General features: G+C 45.9%; 1 protein-coding gene across 4 annotated transcripts in view; it reads right to left on the bottom strand.

Moving 5' to 3' along the window:
• Positions 1 to 127: 127 nt before the first annotated feature.
• EZH1 (enhancer of zeste 1 polycomb repressive complex 2 subunit) overlaps positions 128 to 20,070 on the bottom strand; it is a 30,930-nt gene continuing 10,987 nt past the window's right edge. For 3 of the 4 annotated variants that reach the window (XM_043904678.1, XM_043904679.1, XM_043904680.1), the window contains exons 5-21: positions 19,599 to 19,718; positions 18,131 to 18,251; positions 16,123 to 16,299; positions 14,928 to 15,030; positions 13,847 to 14,010; positions 13,374 to 13,465; positions 10,432 to 10,612; positions 9,981 to 10,177; positions 8,030 to 8,121; positions 7,051 to 7,091; positions 6,317 to 6,442; positions 4,905 to 5,083; positions 4,323 to 4,418; positions 3,830 to 3,911; positions 3,295 to 3,375; positions 2,802 to 2,886; positions 128 to 2,528 (exon numbers count right to left, since the gene is read on the bottom strand). In XM_043904678.1, the coding sequence (XP_043760613.1) occupies positions 2,468 to 2,528; positions 2,802 to 2,886; positions 3,295 to 3,375; positions 3,830 to 3,911; positions 4,323 to 4,418; positions 4,905 to 5,083; positions 6,317 to 6,442; positions 7,051 to 7,091; positions 8,030 to 8,121; positions 9,981 to 10,177; positions 10,432 to 10,612; positions 13,374 to 13,465; positions 13,847 to 14,010; positions 14,928 to 15,030; positions 16,123 to 16,299; positions 18,131 to 18,251; positions 19,599 to 19,718 (1,998 nt within the window). In that variant the 3' untranslated portion in view covers positions 128 to 2,467. The remainder of the gene's footprint in view (positions 2,529 to 2,801; positions 2,887 to 3,294; positions 3,376 to 3,829; positions 3,912 to 4,322; positions 4,419 to 4,904; positions 5,084 to 6,316; positions 6,443 to 7,050; positions 7,092 to 8,029; positions 8,122 to 9,980; positions 10,178 to 10,431; positions 10,613 to 13,373; positions 13,466 to 13,846; positions 14,011 to 14,927; positions 15,031 to 16,122; positions 16,300 to 18,130; positions 18,252 to 19,598; positions 19,719 to 20,070) is intronic. The other variant, XM_043904681.1, reaches the window with a different exon arrangement.

The raw sequence follows: 20,070 nt of genomic DNA on the forward strand, positions 1-20,070 counted from the left end.
GTCTCCGCGGACAAGTGGAGATCGGAATGCTCAAGCTTCAGCCTGCGCTGCTCCTGAACCGCCACCCCTGGATCCTTCCAGGGTTCATCCCTGGACCCCAAAGCACACAGCACACAACTTGCCAAAATGGATTCTACCACTTTATTCAGATAAGAGGTCACAAGCCACAGGACTTTAAAGTGCGTGAAATTCACTGGCAACAGAGCCGCACATACACCAGCCTCCCCCGCCATTCCCACCACCTCACTCCATCATTACTTGTCTGGGGGGAGGGGTTAAGACCCGTCATTAAAGGTGGGGGAGATCAGGGGAGAGGATGGGAATGCTGGAGCAACAGCAGTAGGCAGTGGTCTGACACAGGGGAAGGAGGGGGGTCAACCACAGTGATTCTGCACGCTGAGGGAAGGGTGGGGTCAGTCTAGCCTTTCAAAGGCTGGATGTCAATTTTTCCCCATCTACTCCTCATAGCCAGCCCCCCGGACTGCATTTCAGATAGTCCTAACCCTCCTTCCTCTGTCTCTGGTTTTTCCCTATAATTTATGAGTAATTCGGAGCCCACAGTCCAGCTAGAGGGTGTCCCCTATACACAATGCATACAAACCACAGCAGATGAAGATTTCAGAAGCCTGGCAGGGGCTGGCCCCGTCAGGTGGGAAGAGGCTTCTGTCAGGAACTGGCTGGGCGTGTGCTCAGTGCTGAGTGCCTGTGTGCCCACTAGTGTGGTGAGTGAGGGTATGTGAGTGAGTGAGTGAGTGTGAGTGTGTGTGTGTGTGTATGTGTGTGCACGCGCATGTCCCACAGAAATCCCTAGGTGACAGTTTGGCCAGAGGGGACCCTACTCCTTGCTTCACTGGGACAACCAATGGGGTTAGAGGAAGGGGGTGGTCAGCACAGACCAGGGAAGAGAGGCTCTGAATTCACAGAGAAGGGAGAAGCCCGCTCCCTTATCTAACACCCTAGGCTTGTCTGTACCTGCCCACTTCTCTTTCCCTAGCACAAAGCGCCTTATTCCCTACAGCTCAGCACCAGCCATTGACACAGGGGCGGTTCTTAGGGCTGGTGCCGTTCTCCTTCAATTCTGCTGTTTCATGGCAGCTCCTCCTGCCTCCACCAGGACATGAGATAGAACTGGAGGAGAATCTTCCACCACCTCCTCCCCGCTCCCTCAGCAAAGAGATTTGGGCAGGGACCCCCGAGACCTTAGCTCAAACTCTACCTCAATCTCTAGACCTTTTAGAGGAAATAAAGTGCTTCCATGAATCCCAGAGAGAATGTCACTATGAACTGGCACAGCTGGCCGGCCTGTGTCTTCTCGACATTTAAATACCCTCTGCCAGTCTGCCTGCGTGGTGCCATCCCAAACACGCGCAACCTGGGAGCTCCTCGCCCACTTCCAAACACATAGTGTCAACTTATCCTTTCCTACAGCAGGGACTCCACGCAGGAAAGTGATCCACCAACCTTCCCCTTCGCTAGTCCAGGCCTGCACCCCACTACCCAGAAGACAGGAGCAAAAGCGGCCCCATAGGCCCAGCCTCTAAGGGAAAAGAAAGGCCTGAAAACAGCTACATCTGCAGGGAACAAGAGCGTCAGACCCAGGCTGCACCACCCCTCCAGTTCTTAAGCAGCAGTGTGATGCCCACCTGTCACTGCCAAATCAGAACTTTGAAAGGGGTTGACAGGGCACTGGCATCTGCTCCTGGGAATCTGAAAACATACCCATTCGTCTCCAGAGTACACACAGAGGGTGCCCCAAAGCCTGCTGGGCCCCAGGCTTAGCAGTTTATTATTGTCCTTGGGCTGGTTCTCACTGTCTGCAGAAAGATGGATGGCACTCAGCTTTATTTCTCCCAGCCTTGAAGAGCTTTTCTTAGAACCCACACTCTTTCAGTTTGAAGCATGTCAGGGGGAAAGAGGTAGTAGTCAGGTTCCCCATCTCCCCTCTGAATTCAGTCTGCTCCGCCCGCCAGGCTCATCTTTAACCCTGATCACTCACAAGCTCTGGGTATCAAACTTCACTGAACCTGTCCTCTTCTAGTCTCAGGACCACAGAGAGATCTGCTGGTGACCCAACTACAGGAAGGATCCTTGATTTGGAAAGTTAGGCTAATGCTTGTTAGGAACCGTCCAAGGTGACTCCTGAGGCCCACAGCCTGGGGAGCCATTAAGAACTCAAGTAAACATCACCCACCCCCAGCCTGTGCTCTCTTCCTCCAAGGCCTGAGACGCAGCCTCCCACTGGTGCAACTCTCTTTCCTGGGAGCCCAAGCCCTAGCCGCCTCTGTCTCCCCTCTCGCTGAGACAGTTCTGTCCCCACTGGACACAGGTGAGGCCTCACTACAGAGGGAGCGGGTGGGGGGTTTCTCGGTGTAGGAGACACATAGTGCAGGAAACTCGAGCAGCAGTGGTGTGTGCATGAAAGCAGGACAGTGCCGCGACCATAGCACTGGCGAGGGGCCCACGAGGCCTAAAGGACATCCGTCTCCCGCTCGATCCCCACGTACTTGAGGGCATCAGCTTGGCTGTACCTGTCCCAGGGCAGGAGGAGGAACCAGGTCACTACCGAGGCCTGTGTGATTGAAAAGATGAAGTTCCCTCCCATTTCACTTCCCCTCCTACTCCCTCCTACAAGGCTCCTGCTTCAGAGGCAAGGCCCCAGAGAGCACCACAGAGAAAAAGCCTTGGTCACCATGAGATGTCCTTCATCCATATCACTCACCCTCAGCCCCCCAGATAAATTTCAACAGCTACCCTCTCTGCCCTTTGGGCCACTTCCCCAGGGCTATTCCTGGCTGCCTCACCTGTAATCAAAGAAGAGCTCTTCGCCAGCTTGAATTGCCCTCTTGGCAAAGATCCCAATTCGATGATCCCCATTCACCATGACCACTGAAATAGGACAAAACCAGGGCTAGATTCCCAGTCACTTCAAGTCAATGATCAGTAGTGAGTCTGGGCCAATTTTCTCCCACTTCCCAGTGAAAACACACATGAAGAGGAATCAGAAAGTCATCAATGAAGGTAGTTGTCTCTATGCTTTTAGATCTGTTATTTTGGCTAGTGACACAGGGAAAGAATTATCTTCAAAAGCTTCACATTAGGAAAAAATGTTTATAATGTATTCAGTCAGAAAAGCAGATTAAAAAACCAAGACAGAAATGATATTAGACATTAATCATGATTATCTTTGGACAAAGAAATAATTTGGTTATGATAAAAAACTGAACTAATGGATAGAAATCAGAGTAAATGAAGCATCCATCATCTATCCCACCTCCCACATTACTGGGAACTCACCTTTGGCATAACAGTTGGGGTTCACTGAATGGTTTGCAAATCGAATTTTGTTTCCTTTCCGGGTAGCATCCACGACAAAATCTATAAAGTAAACCAGGGGGACCATGAGCTTACCCGGAAGCTCTACAGCTTCCTGAGCCTGAATCTGAAATCAACTAAACTGCAACAGAAACAATGCAGGGGAAACTCTGAGTCCCAGCACACTAACTGGAGCTAGAAACAGCCTCTCATGGAAGCACTCCCTGCGGGTTCCCTTCCTCTTGTGGGAATTACAGACCTCTCCTCCCACCTACTCGGAAAGGAGATTTCTGAGGTATAAGCACTCGGGGCTCTGATTAACAAACACAACCCGGAAATGGAGGTTCTCCCAGAGCAAGCAAACTGTGGCTCCTGGAGTCTCTGAGTTCAGTCTCACCACTGTGCTCTAATCATCGGATGGAAGACTCAGTGCTGGTCCGAACCTGAATGATGACCAGGGGAGTCTGGTAGAAAGACCTGCCTGAGACCACGTGGGGATGAAAGACAGACTCCCTACCATTGTTGAGGTTGAAGAGGAAGCTGGACATGTACTTGTCATAGACCTTCCCTCGTCGATCGGCCTCATCCTGAGAGATGAGCTGTAGAGACAGACAAGGAACAGACAGTGGAGATGTGGCTGCCTGCTCAGGGCACGGCACTCTGCCTCTAGAAAGGGCCAGGAGGGGGCTTATGGAGGACCACAAGAACAGCAGTCAGAGGGGGAGCTCAGCTAGTTTCATCCCAATCCCTGCACAGGCTAACCAGCACTGAGACAGATCAGAGTCCCCCGCCTGCCTGGCCCCCTTGTATAGCCTGAGTTGCCAAAAAGTCGAAGAAAGAGTGGTTTGTTTCAGGATTGCAAACAGTTCTGTGGGATCCCCCGAGAGGCCACATGAGAACTTGGCTGAGTTATTTAGAGATCAATTCACAGAAGTCTGGCCCACAGAAAGTAAGGGTTTCTCATCAGTATCTCTCCATGTAAGAATGTGGGCCACACTGATAGCACTCACCTCACCGCAGTATTCAGAAATGAATTCATTCTTCTGCACTGACTCCTTAATGAAGGTGCCCCATCCGGCCACATCTGAGGGGGCCAGCAGCAGGTGCTGGGGAACAGGGAGTCAAACCTCAGATTACAGGGCGTGTGCGAGCTGGGGGCAGGGGGGAATGTGTGCTGGACATGCACGTGGGCTGCGGGCAGCAGGGTGGAAAGAACTAGCAACTGTAAGAGGATCTGAAAACAGAAAAAGGACTCGGCCATTGTATTCTGGTGGGAGGTGATGAAAAGAGACCTGATACCTCTTCTTCTAGCCTGGGGAACCTCCTATAGCTGACCCTGTGGAACTCACTGTGAATGTCCACAGAAAACAGACATGGTCAGTGACATGGCCTCTTCCCTGCTCCTCTCAGTCTGGCCAAGTCAGGGGATTACTTCTCTAATCCCTCAAGGGGACCAAAGGCTTGATGAACTCAGGAAACGTGTGTCTGTCAGGAATCACCAACACGGTGTGCACACCACCTCAGGGGCCCGCAGACAGAGGCTGCACGGATCCTCAGCCTGCCCGCGCCTGGCCTGGAGCCGGGAGCCGCACCTTCTTGAGGCCGCGCTGGATGCTGCAGTTCTTGCAGGACACCACCTTGCAGTCCCAGTGCTCCGCAGCCCCGCAGGTGAGGCACAGGTCGGGGTCGCACTCCCGCACCGCCAGGTAGCACGGGCACTGCTTCGTGTTGCACTGGGTCTTGCAGCGGCAGCCGGGGAAGCGGTTCTGGCCTGCGCAGGGTGACAGGGAACGTCAAGGAGATGAGCAGGCTAACGCGGGGGTCCGCTTTGACTCAGGGGACAGCGGGGAAGTCAGTGTTATGGGTTCAAGGATATTTGGCAAATAGCAGAGAAACTGCCTTCCCAATAATCACATGTTGTTGTTATTGTTTAGTGGCTCAGTCACGTCCAACTCTTTGTGACCCCATGGACTGTGGCCTGCCAGGCTCCTCTGTTCATGGGATTTTCCAGGCAAGAATACTGGAGTGGGTTGCCATTTGCATCTCCAGGGGATCTTCCCAACTCAGGGATCAAACCTGCATCTCCTGCACTGGCAGGTGAATTCTTTACCTGGGCAGTCCCAATAATCACAGACTCAAGTGTTTTTCAGAGAAAATGGAGCATCTCCCAGCATTCACATCTGAGTCAGAAAAGCAGGTTTGATTCTGGAGAAGTGTTCTCTACAGAATCCCTAACAATGCTCTCCCCTTACCACCTCCACTTTGTTGGGAGAATTTGGCAGGGAGGTGAACAGTGCTCCAGAGAAGTAGAAATCAGTGCTTTTCACTGGTAAATCCTCACCATCAAAACAAGAATCATTTTGAGAACATAATGCATCCGTTCTATGCCATCATCCTCCACCCACTGCCCTCCCAGCACAATCACCCACCCCTCTATTGTGGTTAAGATTGCTATCTGCTGTGTGTTACAAGGTATTTCCAGCACAACTGCCTGGGCACCCAGGTCTGCAAGCTCTGGGGGCTGCCACCCAACTGCTCAGCCTCAGTGGGGGCGGGCAGGCAAGGGTAAGAAGCAAGAGAAAAGCGCTCTTGAGTCTCTGTCCCACCCTCTGCTGACATCCAGACCAACCTGAGGCTAAAACTCCAGATAGGAGACTAAAACAGACACACACAGAGCTGTAACCTGTATACGTTGTAAAACAACATCCTGGAAAGGAAGGCTGTATTTACATCTTAAGGAAAAAGATTCTCCCATTTCTTAATGCTGCCCTAGAATGTGAAGCTGGAAAAGCAGCTTATTTCAGCGTAACTGTGGCTTTTAGAATCATAACCTCAGGACTTTTTAAAAAATGACTTCCCCTGATCTTAAAGATCTTGTTTCCTCTGTAGAATGCTTCAAGGGCCGCACAGAGGGTATTGGAAGGCCCGTAAGCAGAGAAGGGTGCGAGGGGAGGGAAACCTGGGCTGCTGAGCTTGGCCACTGCAGCCAACAGAGCACTCTTACAGTCAGGGTTGCACTGGCAGAACTTCTCACAGAAATTCTGGGTCATGATGCAGGGGCAGGTGCTGTCACAGGGGCGGTCCGGGTGGTCGCAGGGCTGGTAGTTGTATACCTGGGTGGAGGAGTTATCTAAGAGAGAAAAGAACACACTACTGTGGCCACGCTCCTGAGCCACCCTCTCTCCCTAGGGTACAGTTGCCCCCATTCAGGAGGCTTGTCCTGCCCAACTTGGGCATGCATTTAGCACCTGACGTGAGAAGTAATCACAGGTGGTAGTGGTCCATAAGCTACAATGGAGTGATCTGCTCTGTAGGGAGAGTGTGGAAATGGTGTGATTACAGGGCAGTCATTTTAAACACTAAATGAGGGGACTTCCCTGCTGGTCCAGGGGTTAAGACTGTGCTTCCACGGCAGGGGGCCTGAGTTCAATCCCTGCTTGAGGAACTAGGATCCCACATGCCGCTTGGCCAAAAAAATAAAACAAACCCCGCCCCAAAACACTAAATGAAGCCTAGAACCCTGTATATGGCACATGATGAAAGTCAGAGACCACAGGCCTGTGACTATATCTCCTGAGAGGTCTCAGCTGCAGTGAGGAGCTGAGCTGTTATCAGCTGTTGCAGGGGGGACCTGCAATGTGCGGAAGCCATGCAGGGTCAATAAGTGCAGCCATGGGTGGGGCGGGGGAGGGGCAGCCACAGGCTGCAACCTGAGCGCAGTGCCCCAGTGGAGCTTACCTTTCTTCAGCTGAATTTTCCGGCAGTGAGCAGCCCACAACCTGCAAGAGATGGTACAGCTCAGGGTCGTGGCCCTGGGGAACTCTGCAGATTTGGGTAAATGATAGCATGACCTCCTCTGGGGGACTGCGATCTGATCACTGGGATCCTCCCCAAATCCCTTCACAACAGGCCTGGACGCCTGTCCACAGAAGCTGGAGCCCACCTTACCTGCAGCTGGCCTCTGGCTCAAGATTTAAACAAGAACACCACTTCCCACCCATAAACAAACATACATAAAAAAACCAAAAAGAGGTGCAAGACCAAACCAAACCCTCTACGTCTATTAAAATGCTAACATTTCTCCATTTCTCCTCTCCCCTGCCCTCCCTCTCTTTGAGGAGGTGGAGATGTGGGGGCGTTTCACAATGGGGAGGTGGGAAGACTTTTCAGAAATCTGCTCTGAGTGAAGGAACTGAAAGGGAGATGCCGCAGGGATTTCCTTCTATATCTGGAACCAGTGTCAGTTCTTTAGGGAACAAAGCCAGATGGAGTGTTGGATGCAAAAAAAAAAAAGGTTCCAACCCTAAGCAAAGTTTAGCTAGAAGACAGTGTTATTATGCAACTCAGAGAAACAAGTGCAGAACAAAAACAGAACAAAAAAACTCTGGTCAGAGTTGAGAAGTGAGCATAGTGGTAATAACGACCCAGGGAGAAGAAACAGCCTCAGGGTGGAGCCATGAGGCCAGTTCACATCCTGCTGGCCAGGAGCTTAAAAATCAGTTATTTCATGGTCCACAGCACTGCAGGACAAGGGAAGGGCTGATTCAAGGCACAGACTCGCAGGGAGCACTGAGGAGGCTGTGCTCTGAGGAGGCCCTCCGCTGGGTGACGCTGAACTGATGGCCAGGGGCTGCAGAGGGAGGCAGCAGCGAGGCCCTAGGGGCGGTCAGGGCACAGAAACAGCCTGGCCACAGAAAGCCTTCGGTCCAACCCTTGCCTGTGCTTTCTCTTCTTCTTCTGCGAGGGGTTCATAAGCTCATCTGTGGGCAGCTTCAGGATAAGTGACTCTTTGACTGCAAACTGGAAGACCTGGAAGAGAAATCCAATAGGACCTGTCACTTCTTGAGCTGAGGGGTCAGATAAGTGACCGAGGCAGGTGCTGGTTTCTGGAGAGCTTGTGGGGAGATGACTGAGCATCTTTAGCAGGGAGAGACAGAGCAGCACTGGGACACCGGGTTGCTGGTTCTGAAGTTCTTTGTTTTTGGTTGTGTTTTTGGTTTTGTTTTGTTTTTGGCCATGCCGTGTGGGGTGCAGGACCTTACTTCCCTGATGAGGGATTGAACCCATGCCCCCGGCATTGGGAGCAAGAAGTCTTAACCACTGGATCACCAGGGAAGTCCCTGAAGTTAATTCTTAAGTGTTTATCCTGACTGAGCACAGGTGCAGTTTTCCTGGTCCGTTGCTTTCATCTACTGCTCTGCCTTCCAAGCCCAGAGGGAGTCAATTCTTACCAACAGTATCTGCCTCTTATTAGGAAGGGCAGTGTTGTGTACCTTGTGTGACTGAGTCTGACGTGACCTGAGGTACCACCCAGCTAAGCACTAGCTCCCTCTGTTGGCATAAAGATGTTAGAGCCTTGACTATTTTAGTAGGACGGCATTTCAGGAAGGCCTGGTCCCTTTAAACATGCTGTTTCCCTTAGAACATTTGTTTTTTAGCTTTTTCTTTTTGGTTACAGGCCCTCTCGCAATTCCATGAAAACTGTGAATCTTCTTTTCAGGAAAATAACACACAAAAATTGCTTTGTACACAGTTTGCAGGCTTTTAGGTAAAAAACCTGTGCCTTAGGGAGACAGGTATAAGATCCAAAAAGGAATGAGGGACACAGTTTTTCAAGGCATGAGCCGCTGTGTCTCCTTTTGCCTGGCAAAGCAATAAAGTTATTCATTTCTACTTCCTCCAAAAAGGCCTCTTGTGCCTTCTGAGATGGCTCACACTCCATCTATGGAGTGTGCTTCCCCCCTGAGTAAACCTTCTTTCATTTTAAAAGAAAGGAGGCAAAGGGCACTTCAGCTCATGGCTCTACTACTTGTTCTAAGTGGAGAGTACATGAAGAAAAGACTGCAGAGACTCTTCTGGAAAGTGGGGAGCTAAGTGAGGAGGGCTCAAGCTCTGGTGTTCCTGTTTGGACCAGTTGGCCCCAATACCTGACTCTATCCCTGCGCTTCAGTCTGTCTGCTCCCCACAGGCTTCTCCTGCCTCCAGGTCAGAAGCTACTATCAGATCGTGATTCTAATGATGATGTGAGTGAGATGCAGAAGGTCCAGACCCAGTCATTAGGGGTGGTAATTAGGAAATCTAATGATAGAACATTTGAAGAATAAAGCAACTGAGAAGACTGATTAGGGGGATGGTGGCAGCTACAGAAGCAGGAGCAGAGATGTGAGATAAGAAGATCCCCAGAAGGACCCAGGAGTGCCTTCCAGGAAATGGGTCCACATTTAGAAAGAAACGGAGAAGGAAATGGCAACCCACTCCAGTATTCTTGCCTGGAGAATCCCGTGGACAGAGAGGCCTGGTGGGCTGCTGTCTACAGGGTTGCACAGAGTTGGACACGACTGAAGCGACTTAGCACGCATCCATGCGTTAGAAAGAAAGGCAAGAACACCAAAAAAAGAAAAAACCTGAGAGAGGGTAGAAACATCCAGAAGAGTTAGATAGTGGCTACAGACAGAAATAAAAATTCAGCAAGGAGAGCAGATCCTAAGTATCACTAGGCCTGGCATTTGCAGAAAGCGCCCCATGTGTGGGGAATCCCCTTCGTGGTCCAGAAGCACAGGCTCACGAAGGACTGAACCTAAGACAGCTTCTATCCAGACAGGCAGCCTTACAAAAGGGCCAAAGGGCTCCCAGGGCGAGGACTGATTCCCATCCCCTTCAGACAGTACCTGCTTGCATGTCTTAGTCCCCAGAAGTCTGGCTATTGAACAGAAGTTGTTGAAGTAGGTGCCATGAAAGACTCGAAAAAGAGATTCTTCAGCGCCAGTCCACTCCACAGGCTCTGAGGGTGCTTCTACTACACAGAGCTGAGGTGGGGCCGGACTTGCCTTCTGTTTCGTGGGCGTCTGACAGCGAGAGTTCGCCTCTGAGAGAGGAAGGAATGAGAGAAACACAAGAAGGTGGAATGCGGCTGGCCTCAGGGGTTTGCCACAAACTCCGCTCTTCAATCTACACCAAAAGGCAGAAGAGTTAGGAACGAAAACATTCCTTGTCTCTACTGCTTACAGGTGACCCTGGGGAAAGAATGAACAATTTAAAAAGGTAATAACGTTAACTGTTAGGGCATGATCCTGGGTTTACCTTGTGTAGCAAGAAGAGGTCATTTTCTGCTCACTGTACCTGAAGAACTGGAGGCCCAGTCATTGCCAGTGTCCCTGTCACTGTCCCCTTCTTTGGTCTCGGCCACAGCAGAGGCTGAAGTGTTGGAGCAGGAAGCATTGACCATGTGGTGCCTTCGCCGGCGACGCCCGGAGCACTTGGAGCGAGGGTTATGCAGCATGGCGTATTCCTTTGCTCCTTCCTGCAGAGGCCATGTTACAGTTAGGAAGTAGAAATAGGCCACCATATTGGTCCCATCATCACAAACCATCTTCAATATCTGTGCTGACTTGCAACTTGACACTTTTTTTTTCCCCTCTGTACCATATATGACCATGTGGTATCTTCTTAACAAACATCTTAAAGCTTACACACTTATATGTTTTGACAAAGAGCTGCCTTATAATATAATCTTTATAAAGATATAATCTTTATATATTATGCATAGATGTTTCTATGCATCTTTGACTGTCTAGTGAGTCATATCTTACTCTCATTTGCTCACAAACTGATTGGAATTTGAGAATACATTCTCCTGTAGATGAGAAAATGAGGTCCAGAAAATGAGGGATCTGCTGAGAGCATGCAGCTAATTATTCCAGAGCAGGTACAAGAATCAGGGCCCTTCATCCCTAGGCCTCACTGTTCTTTACGTTTTACCACACTTGTCTCTGTTTCAGTAAGAAAATGTATAATCCCTGAATTTGTATAATATTACCACTTAATTTAGGAAATTCCCTCCAAGTCAGTATTTTAAACTAGGATGAATATTTTATTACTTTATTACTTTACAGCTATGCTTTTTTTTAAAGACCAGATAATTACTTAGCTGGATCATCTATCTTCTCGACAGACTTAGTTTCTAAAGATTTTGAGCTGTTTCTGGAAACTAATTCTACAAGTAAAGGATAAAGGTGTACCATTATTAAGGATATTCAGAATATACTGTAGGCCCTCAAAGAAATTCCAAGAGAGAAGTTTTTATTTTAACTGAATCTGATACTATGTGTCTTTGCTACAATGTGACATATAAAGGATTCCAGGATGACTACTCTGGGGAGGGCAATGCCCTTTTAATTTTTTAAAATTTTCACTTATTTATTTATTTATTTTTGGTTGTGCTGGGGTTTTCATTGCTGTGTGGGCTTTCTCTAGTTGCGGTGAGCAGGGGCTACTCTCCAGTTGTGGTGCACAGACTTCTCATCACAGTGGCTTCTCACGCTGCAGATGACAAGATCGAGGGCACGAGGGCTTAGGCAGCTGCAGCATGTGGGCTCAGTAGTTCTGGCTCCCAGGCTCTAGAGCAAGGCTCAAGAGTAGCAGAGCATGGGCTGAGTTGCTCCTTGGCATGTGGGATCTTCCTGGATCAGAGATTGAATCTGTGTCTCCTGCACTGGCAGGCAGATTCTTTACCACCGAACCACCAGGGAAGCATCGGCAATGCCCTTTTGAGTTATATAAAAAGCATGAACTGTGGAGTTAGACCAGAGCTTCAATTTCATCATTGCCACACCACTGACATAGTAACAAACGTTAGGCAAAATATGTAACTTTTATAACCTATACTTCATCCACCTCAGGATGTTGTTATAAGCATGAAAATAAGATCATATATGTTAAGGGTTAGCACAGTACTTTGACACATAGGAAGGAATTAATATATATTATGGAAAAAATAAATCAGATAAAGTCTATTTATTTTTGTTTGCTTAAATGAAATTTTCTGGGCATACAGTTCTATGCGTTTTAAATATTTATATTTATTTGTTTCAGCTGTGCCACATCTTAGTTGCAGCGTATGAACTCTTAGTTGCAGTATGTGTGATCTAGTTCCCTGACCAGGGATCAAATCTGGATCCCCTGCATTGGAAACTCAGAGTCTTAATCACAGGACCACCAGGAAAGCCCTATTTATTTTTTTGCTATTACCATGTGGCACATTTTCCCGATTTTTAACCAATGGCACTCTGTATCATATTTCCTTCTATTACCCCCCTAAAGATAGTCCCAGAAGCACCTGGCTGTATAATCTCATTTTAATTGGTAGCAGAAATTGTATCAAGGTATTTTATTCTTTACCTAAGCTCACCCTATCGTGTGAAAGTGAAGGTTGCTCAGTTGTGTTCGACTCTTTGGGATCCCATGGACTATACAGTTCATGGAATTCTCTAGCCAGAATACTGCAGTGGGTAGCTATTCCCTTCTCCAGGGGATCTTCCCAACTCAGGGATCGAACCTAGGTCTCTCACATTGCAGGGGGATTCTTTGCCAGCTGAGCCACCAAGGAAGCCCAAGAACACTGGAGTGGGTAGCCTATCCCTTTTTCAGCGGATCTACCCAAACCAGGAATCAACCCGGGGTCTCCTGCATTACAAGTGGATTCTTTAGCAGCTGAGCTACCAGGGAAGCCCCACCCTATTGTGTAGAAAGCAGAACTATGTCTTTGACAAGTCCAACTGAACCTATTCCCTTCTAGCTCTCAGGGGACTGCTTCCCCACATAAATGCAGGAGAATTTATGCTGCTACATGAGGTCTGTCTGCCAGCAAGGGTCCATCTGGCTGATTAACTCACATAAGATATGAGCACCTTCATGTGTTGTTCCTCCTACATTTATATGCAATTAAAGGGAGACAGCAAAGATAGTGTCTCATGCACACACATACAGCTCCAAGTAAAACAAAGCAGTTTCAGACTCTGAAATCTGAGTAGATGATGTTTAGAGCAAGAAAGCCTTCAATGCTCTTCACACCTCACTCCATGAAACTAACTTCACAGTGCTACTGCTGCAAAATCAGGGCGCTCCTTACGAGCAGAAGTCATGTCTCATCTACACTCTGTGATCCTCAGGGTGCTATATACCAGCTCACATAGTTTGTGTTCTCTGGGGCAGAAAGCCCAAGGACTATTTCCTGCTCAGATTTCTACCAATTTCAACGATGGCAGAAGAATTTAAAAACGTACCAGCAGAAGGAAGCAGTCTGTGCCACACGGTTCTGGCTCAATCTTGATTTCTTTGTTCTTGCGTTTATACACATTAGGGGTGGCATGGAAAGCTGGAAAACACAAAACTGTCCTGTTTGCAATGGCTCATCTGCTTGACAGGAGGAGGAACAAATGTGAATTAGGGAGCCACTGGAGGAGAATTTAGATAAAAACAGCTATCATCAAGGTGAATCAAGCTGAATCATTTCTGACATCAATACCATTCTTCCAAAGCTAGAGGAAACTTGGGGACAACTGTGTTGCTGGTTAATCTGTCCTCCCTGTGTGAAGCACACCACATTATAACTACACAAGAGAAAAGAGAACTGGCCCTTTGTAAAACCATCATCGGATCAGAAGCCAGGAATTCCACTGGAGAAACTAAAAATAAAGAGAATGAAATGGTGGCTGGGGATGGAAAACAGGAGAGCATTTCAGAGCAGCCCACTCACGGTGAAGGAAGCAGTCATATTTGAAGCAGCGCCGGCAGAACAGTGTGTGGAAGGAGTGCAGAGACTGTTCCCGCTGCACAGACTTGGCGTTGGGGCCGTCGATGTTGGGTGTGCACTGTGGGGGGAGTGCATTGGGGTCTGACATCTCTGTGAGCTCTCGGTACCTGGTTGGGAAAAGAGAGGTAAGAGTGCCTTCTAAGGGAATGTCTCCACTGAGAAAACTCAGACTGACATGGGGAACTCTACTCACCACTCTATAACAGCCTACACAGGAACAGAATCTAAACAAAAACAAAAAAGATTGAATACATGTATATGTGGGCTTCCCTGGTGGCTCAGTGATAAAAGAACCAGACTGCCAATGCAGGAGTCACGGGTTTCATGGGTTTGATGCCTGGGTTGGGAAGATCCTCTGGAGAATGAAATGGCACCCCACTCCAGTATTCCTGCCTGGAGAATTCCATGGACAGAGGAGCCTGGTGGGCAACAGTCCATGGGGGTCACACAGAGTCGGACACAACATAGTGACTAAACAACAGATGTATATGTATAACTGATCCACTTTGCTAAAACTAACACACTGTAAATCAAATATACGCCAATAAAAATTTTTTAATTAAAAAAAAAAAAAAGAAAATGCAGACTGAATACTGACAGTTATCTAGAAATGGTCTGCCAAGGGAGAAAAGGGATGATGGGTGTTATTTTTAACAGGTCTTTATGTATAACCAGGTAGGTTCACCATTGTAATGATGCTGGGCTCGGTGTGTGCATGAAAGTTAAGGGAAAAAAAAAAAATAAAAAAAAAAAAAAAAAAGAAAGTTAAGGGAAAGGAAAGATTTTCTAAGTATGGTGCTGGAGTAACACTCCAGTAAAGTAGCAAAATCTTCAAACTTCTCTGCCCAGATTTACGCAAAAGCCAGCAAACCATGACCTTTAAACGTGGGAATGGGCATTCAGAGAAATGTAGGCAAATCATAATGCACTTACCAAAAATGAGAATTTTTATAACCCAAAACAAGCGTGTATGCAAGTTTTGCCTGAGTGGTCTACATGGCCTGCGGGGGGGCAGCTGTCCTACCTCTCCTTCATGTCGTCTGGGACCCCGTTCTCAGGGAACATCGAGGCGATCGCACTGAAGATCATGTCGTTTGGGAATTGTTTCTTGGAACTCTTTTTGCTGCCTGGATTGGAAGTGATAAAAAGCTTTTGAGTGCCATACAGAAGCACACAAAGCTAATTAATCATCTTGTACTTTTGCCATGGCATTTTGATTAGAGTTGCTTTTTAACGCAACCATTGACTATGTCAAAATACAGAAAGAAGGTCAGCGCTACCTGGACCTATCTACTGCCTACTAGTTGATAAGGAGATCAGAGTCATCTACATGTTAACAACAAAATCCACAGTCCAGGGGAATTCCCTGCTGGCCCAGTGGTTAAGACTCTGAGATTTCACTGCCGAGGGCGTGGATTCAATCCCTGACTGGGGAACTAAGATCCCACAAGCCTCATGGTGTGGCAAAAAAAACAAAAAAAAAAACTACAGTGTAAGACAGAATCTGGAAGTGAAAATACAAGTTTTTATGGAGAAACCCGAGCATAGAAGTACCTACCATAAGGCTGATGCCAAAGAATAAGATGGATACTGTAAATTTGTTATAAGAAGAGAAGACACTTTGTGTCTGGACATATGGTATAACTAAATAACAAAGTATAATTAAATATGAAATTAATTAAATATTGTCTAACATAGGAAAATGCTCATGATGTAAGATTAAATAATAAGGGGTATAAAATTATCTATGTGTATACACACATATGTGGTATGATACTAACTTCACCTACCATATATATATGTTGATTTACTTAGGTACTTTTTAAAAACTGAGATAAAATACATATAATACATTTCAGGTGTACATGTGTATATTTTTATACATACATTTTTTAAGTCTAGAAGGAAATATTAATACTAAAAGAAACTACTTCTAGGTAGCAAGATAATAGGGTAATTTTATTTTATTCTTTATAACTTGTCACATTTTTCAAACTATTTTTTACAATTAGAAATGAACAATGATTATTGTCTAAAGTTCTCCTACTTTTTTCTTCAGCTAAATCACAGATATCTTAAACCATCAGTCAGTAAACACATTCTCCTTTTAAGTGGACCAGTGAGAAGTGCCAACAGCCTTTAATAAGAAACAACCCTCTCTTTTGCCTTCTTCCCTTTCCCTGTCACTCCAGGTGGAATAAGGAAGTTGTGCTCTGCACCTTCAATAGCGTGTCGTTTTCTCTTTCTTGTTACTGGCAGATCCTCTTTGCTGTCATCTTGCTTTCCATCTGAGGTGTCGTTGTGTCCTTCTTCATCTTCATCCGAGTATTGATTCAGAGCATCTACCAACTCCAGGAAAACAGCATCACTGATCAGGACAGAGCCAGGAATCATCTCTGAAATAAAAGAATTAGATGGATATGGATGGGCAGTGGTCATTTCATACTCCTTTAGTCCTCCTCGGAAGGTTTTCCTATATTCACTCCTGAGACTCAGATAATATATGTACATTTTTATGTGGAAAATCAGGGAATTACAGTAATTTGATTGGCTCTTAAAATTGCAACTGTTCAGCTGGTTAGAGTGGGAAATCCAGTTATGGACTTTATTTTTACTGGGGTCTTCACTTCCTCAGTAATAGATCAACCTGTATTTATGGTCCAAAATATCACAAAAGTGGGCCAACAATACAAATAGGACAGAGAAAGAATGATGAAATGAAAATGTACTTGGTTTTGCTACTGATGGGTTAGTAGTAACTTCTTTTTTTTTTTTTTTTAGTAATAACTTGACTCAACAGACAACATACTTAAAAAAAAATCATACTACATGGGGTTATACTATTAATACAATTTAGGATAAAGCCTCAGAACACTAGAGGGCACTGTGTATAAACAATGCATTTCAATGGCATCACAACAGCATCCACAATCATCAAAAGAGCAGGTTGAGGCCACTGGTCTGCAAATCTATGAAGAGTTTTTCCCTATCTTTCCCCTTCTTACACTCTAACAACTTTTTCTAAACCTACAACTAAATACAAATGACTTGCTTTTTTAAATCAGACACAAATTCCTTTGCCCTTCTCCTCTGAAGTAAAAGGTCTTTGCTTTAGTCTCCCGGGTGTTCCCTAAGTCACAAAAAGGTTGGCTCAGAGGTAATGATTAAGAAATGTGAAGACATAGAAACAAAGAATAGCTGTTGGGCCACAAAACTGGTAACAATTTAGACTATAAATCTGCAACACAGCAGAATCATTGTACTCCCAGTTCTCCAAAAGAAAGATAAACGCCTGACACACATTCCTAAGTTGTGTTATAAGAAGTAGATGTCCCACCAGACAAAAACTGCTGACTGCAAGCATGAAGACCCTAGACTGGTTGAAACCAGAAGGTTGATGAGGCTTGAAACTTCACCCAGATGCCAACCAATCCTAGAACTGGGCACAACTGATCATACACCCTACAGTTCTCTCCCTCACACTGCCTTTAAAATTCTTTCCCTGAAAGCCATTGGGTAGTTCTGGTCCTTTGAGCTTGAGCTGCCCCTTCACCTTGCTTGGCGCCCTACAATAAAGATTGTACTTTCCTTCACCTCAACCTGGTGTCAGTAGATTGGCTTTATTGCACTCAAGTGAGCAGACCCAAGTTTGGTTTGGTAACACTTTTAGGAAAGTCAGAACATTATTGCCAACTTCGAGCAGATCCAGAGAGTATTTGGATCTAAGAAGAGAGGTTATGCTCATTGCCAGTCTCACAGAAAGGGAAACAAAGAACAAGATAGCCTTGGATGGATTTATGGTAGACTTCTAAGATCAAACTTATTTATTCACTAAATTTTCTTTCCAGCCACTGGAGAGAAAATCATATTACTATATAACCATTATATAACTATACAATCCTTTTATGTCTCAACTCTTTTTTTTTTTTTTGGCCATGCTGCATGGCTTGTGGGATCTTAGTTTCCTAACCAGGGACAGAACCCTGGGTCCCTGGAGATGACAGTGTGGACTCCTAACCACTGGACCACCAGGGAATTCCTCCAAATGCTCTTAAAATTTAACTGGGGTATTTGTAATATAAAATGTTTACTCCCAGCCATGTGGTGACACAGAAATAGCCTTCAGTGTATACACCACAAGGCAGCAGATAAAAGCAAGCTAATGATACATGAGACAAGAGGCACCATCCCAATAAAGTCCTCTCCTTAGCAGACCAGCGCCACTACCTTCTTCACCGTGGACTTTGCCATCGTAGTTATTGATCAGCTCCTCAATGAAAGTCTCATCTTCCTCTTTCACCTCATCTCCCATGTAGGGGATATTGCATAAAACTGTCTCATCTTCTACCTGAAATCAAAACAAATGTAATTCATTTCATGAATCTGCTATGCATCTCCTCTGTCCTGTTTTTTTTTCCTCTTTCCTGTATAATGGAACCTATGCTGAACCATTTTTGCTGCTTTAAAGCTCCTAAAATGCCTCTGGTTACAAAGTTCACTACATTTTAAAGACTGGTCATTTTGGCAACAAAGCCTCAAATGGAAGGGAGTCATGCTACTCTTGGAAGAAAAAAAAGTCAGTTTTACTACCTGAGGATATTAACTACCAAATGTTAAGCTGGATGTTAACAATATTTCCACCAACACCTAAAATCTGACAACACATTTCTTTCTCATAGTGAGTCCATCTATTATGTCATTTAATCCACTGAACATTGTGAAATTGGTTACAAATATCACATAAACAATGGTCTAAAAGGTCTTCAATTTAAATCCTTCTCATCAGTAGAAAGACATGAAAAGGAAGACTTTCAAGAGTATAAACTGCAACATAATCGCAGTAGTTAAAACAGAAACTGGCAACCATAAAATATTTGTATAGTCTACTATATAGACTAAGACTGACCTCCCATAAACATAATGAAAATTCTTACTACAACTGATATCACTCACCCTCAGTGGGAACCTAAAGTCAACTGCAGAACAAGCTATGTATATCTTCTGGCAATAAACAATATGAATGGATTTTGTTTTGTGGTTCAGCAGAAAACAGTCATTTTCAGTTCTATAGCTACCAAGTAGAGTTTTCTTCTAAGAGATGATTTCCTTCTGTAAACCTATATCCTATTCCAGTCAGCAGAACTGCTATCTGTCACCAGACACAATAAGCAATGACAGTATTTAGTGGCCTGATTATCAGAACCACAAATAATCCTGGCAGGAGTCAGCATAAAGCCCCAGATGAAAGGATTGGTGATCCCCGTGTGCCTCTGCTATCTCAGTTGCTTTCACAGCATCTTGCCTTTAGGGGATTAAGAAAGGATTGCTCCATCAGCAGGGACCTGACAACCTGCTAAAGCCTGAAGTGTCTGATTTAGAATACATTTAACTGCATACAATGTTATAAAATTGGACCAAGGTAGTAGAGGAAGGCTGGACTCTTGCCCAGTCTCTTTCATTCAAAAGAGAAACAGCATCAATTCTGAGAAGGCAAAAGCCAACAAGTTAGAACAACTTGCAATATGTGTTTTTTCAGAGTCAGTAAATCACAAAAACATTCTGCCCTGCATGTCCAAGCTTTGTTAAGTATATTCTGACAATCTTTACCCTGAGAGGAGTGCCAGCATCTCAATGTTAAAAAAAAAAAAAAAAAAAATTCCATTTAAACAATCACCATAGTACTTTCAATACATACCATGAAGTTCTGCTGGAGAGGGGACCACGAGTACATGATGGGAACCAAGGCAACCGTGTTCAGAGACCTCATTAACATGTGCTGGCTTGCAAATCCTGGGAAAATGCTCTCTATGGTACACTGAAATACAAGCAATGACATGGAGAGGGAAGGCAGGTCCACAATCCAAGAGAGAATCGGAGTTTCCTTCCAAAATTACCCCTGTAGCCTTCTAATTCTTACAAGTGGATAAACTGAGGGTTTTGTAACATCAAGCTCCTAAAAGGAATCCCTCAGTTGTAAACCTGTGGGAAGCAGGAACTGTCTCTCGTCTCTTACTGCCCTTGGCCTCCCATATTCAATCGTTGTTAATCTCCATCTAAAAGTGTTGATGTCCTTGGGCCGTACCTGACAGCAAAGGGCCTTTGAGTGTCCCAGGAGATGAGAACGAAGACAAGGAAGTTTTCCTGAAGACCTAAACTTTAGACAGTGG

Source organism: Cervus elaphus, chromosome 5 (genome assembly GCF_910594005.1).
Source record: "Cervus elaphus chromosome 5, mCerEla1.1, whole genome shotgun sequence".
Lineage (NCBI taxonomy): Eukaryota > Metazoa > Chordata > Mammalia > Artiodactyla > Cervidae > Cervus > Cervus elaphus.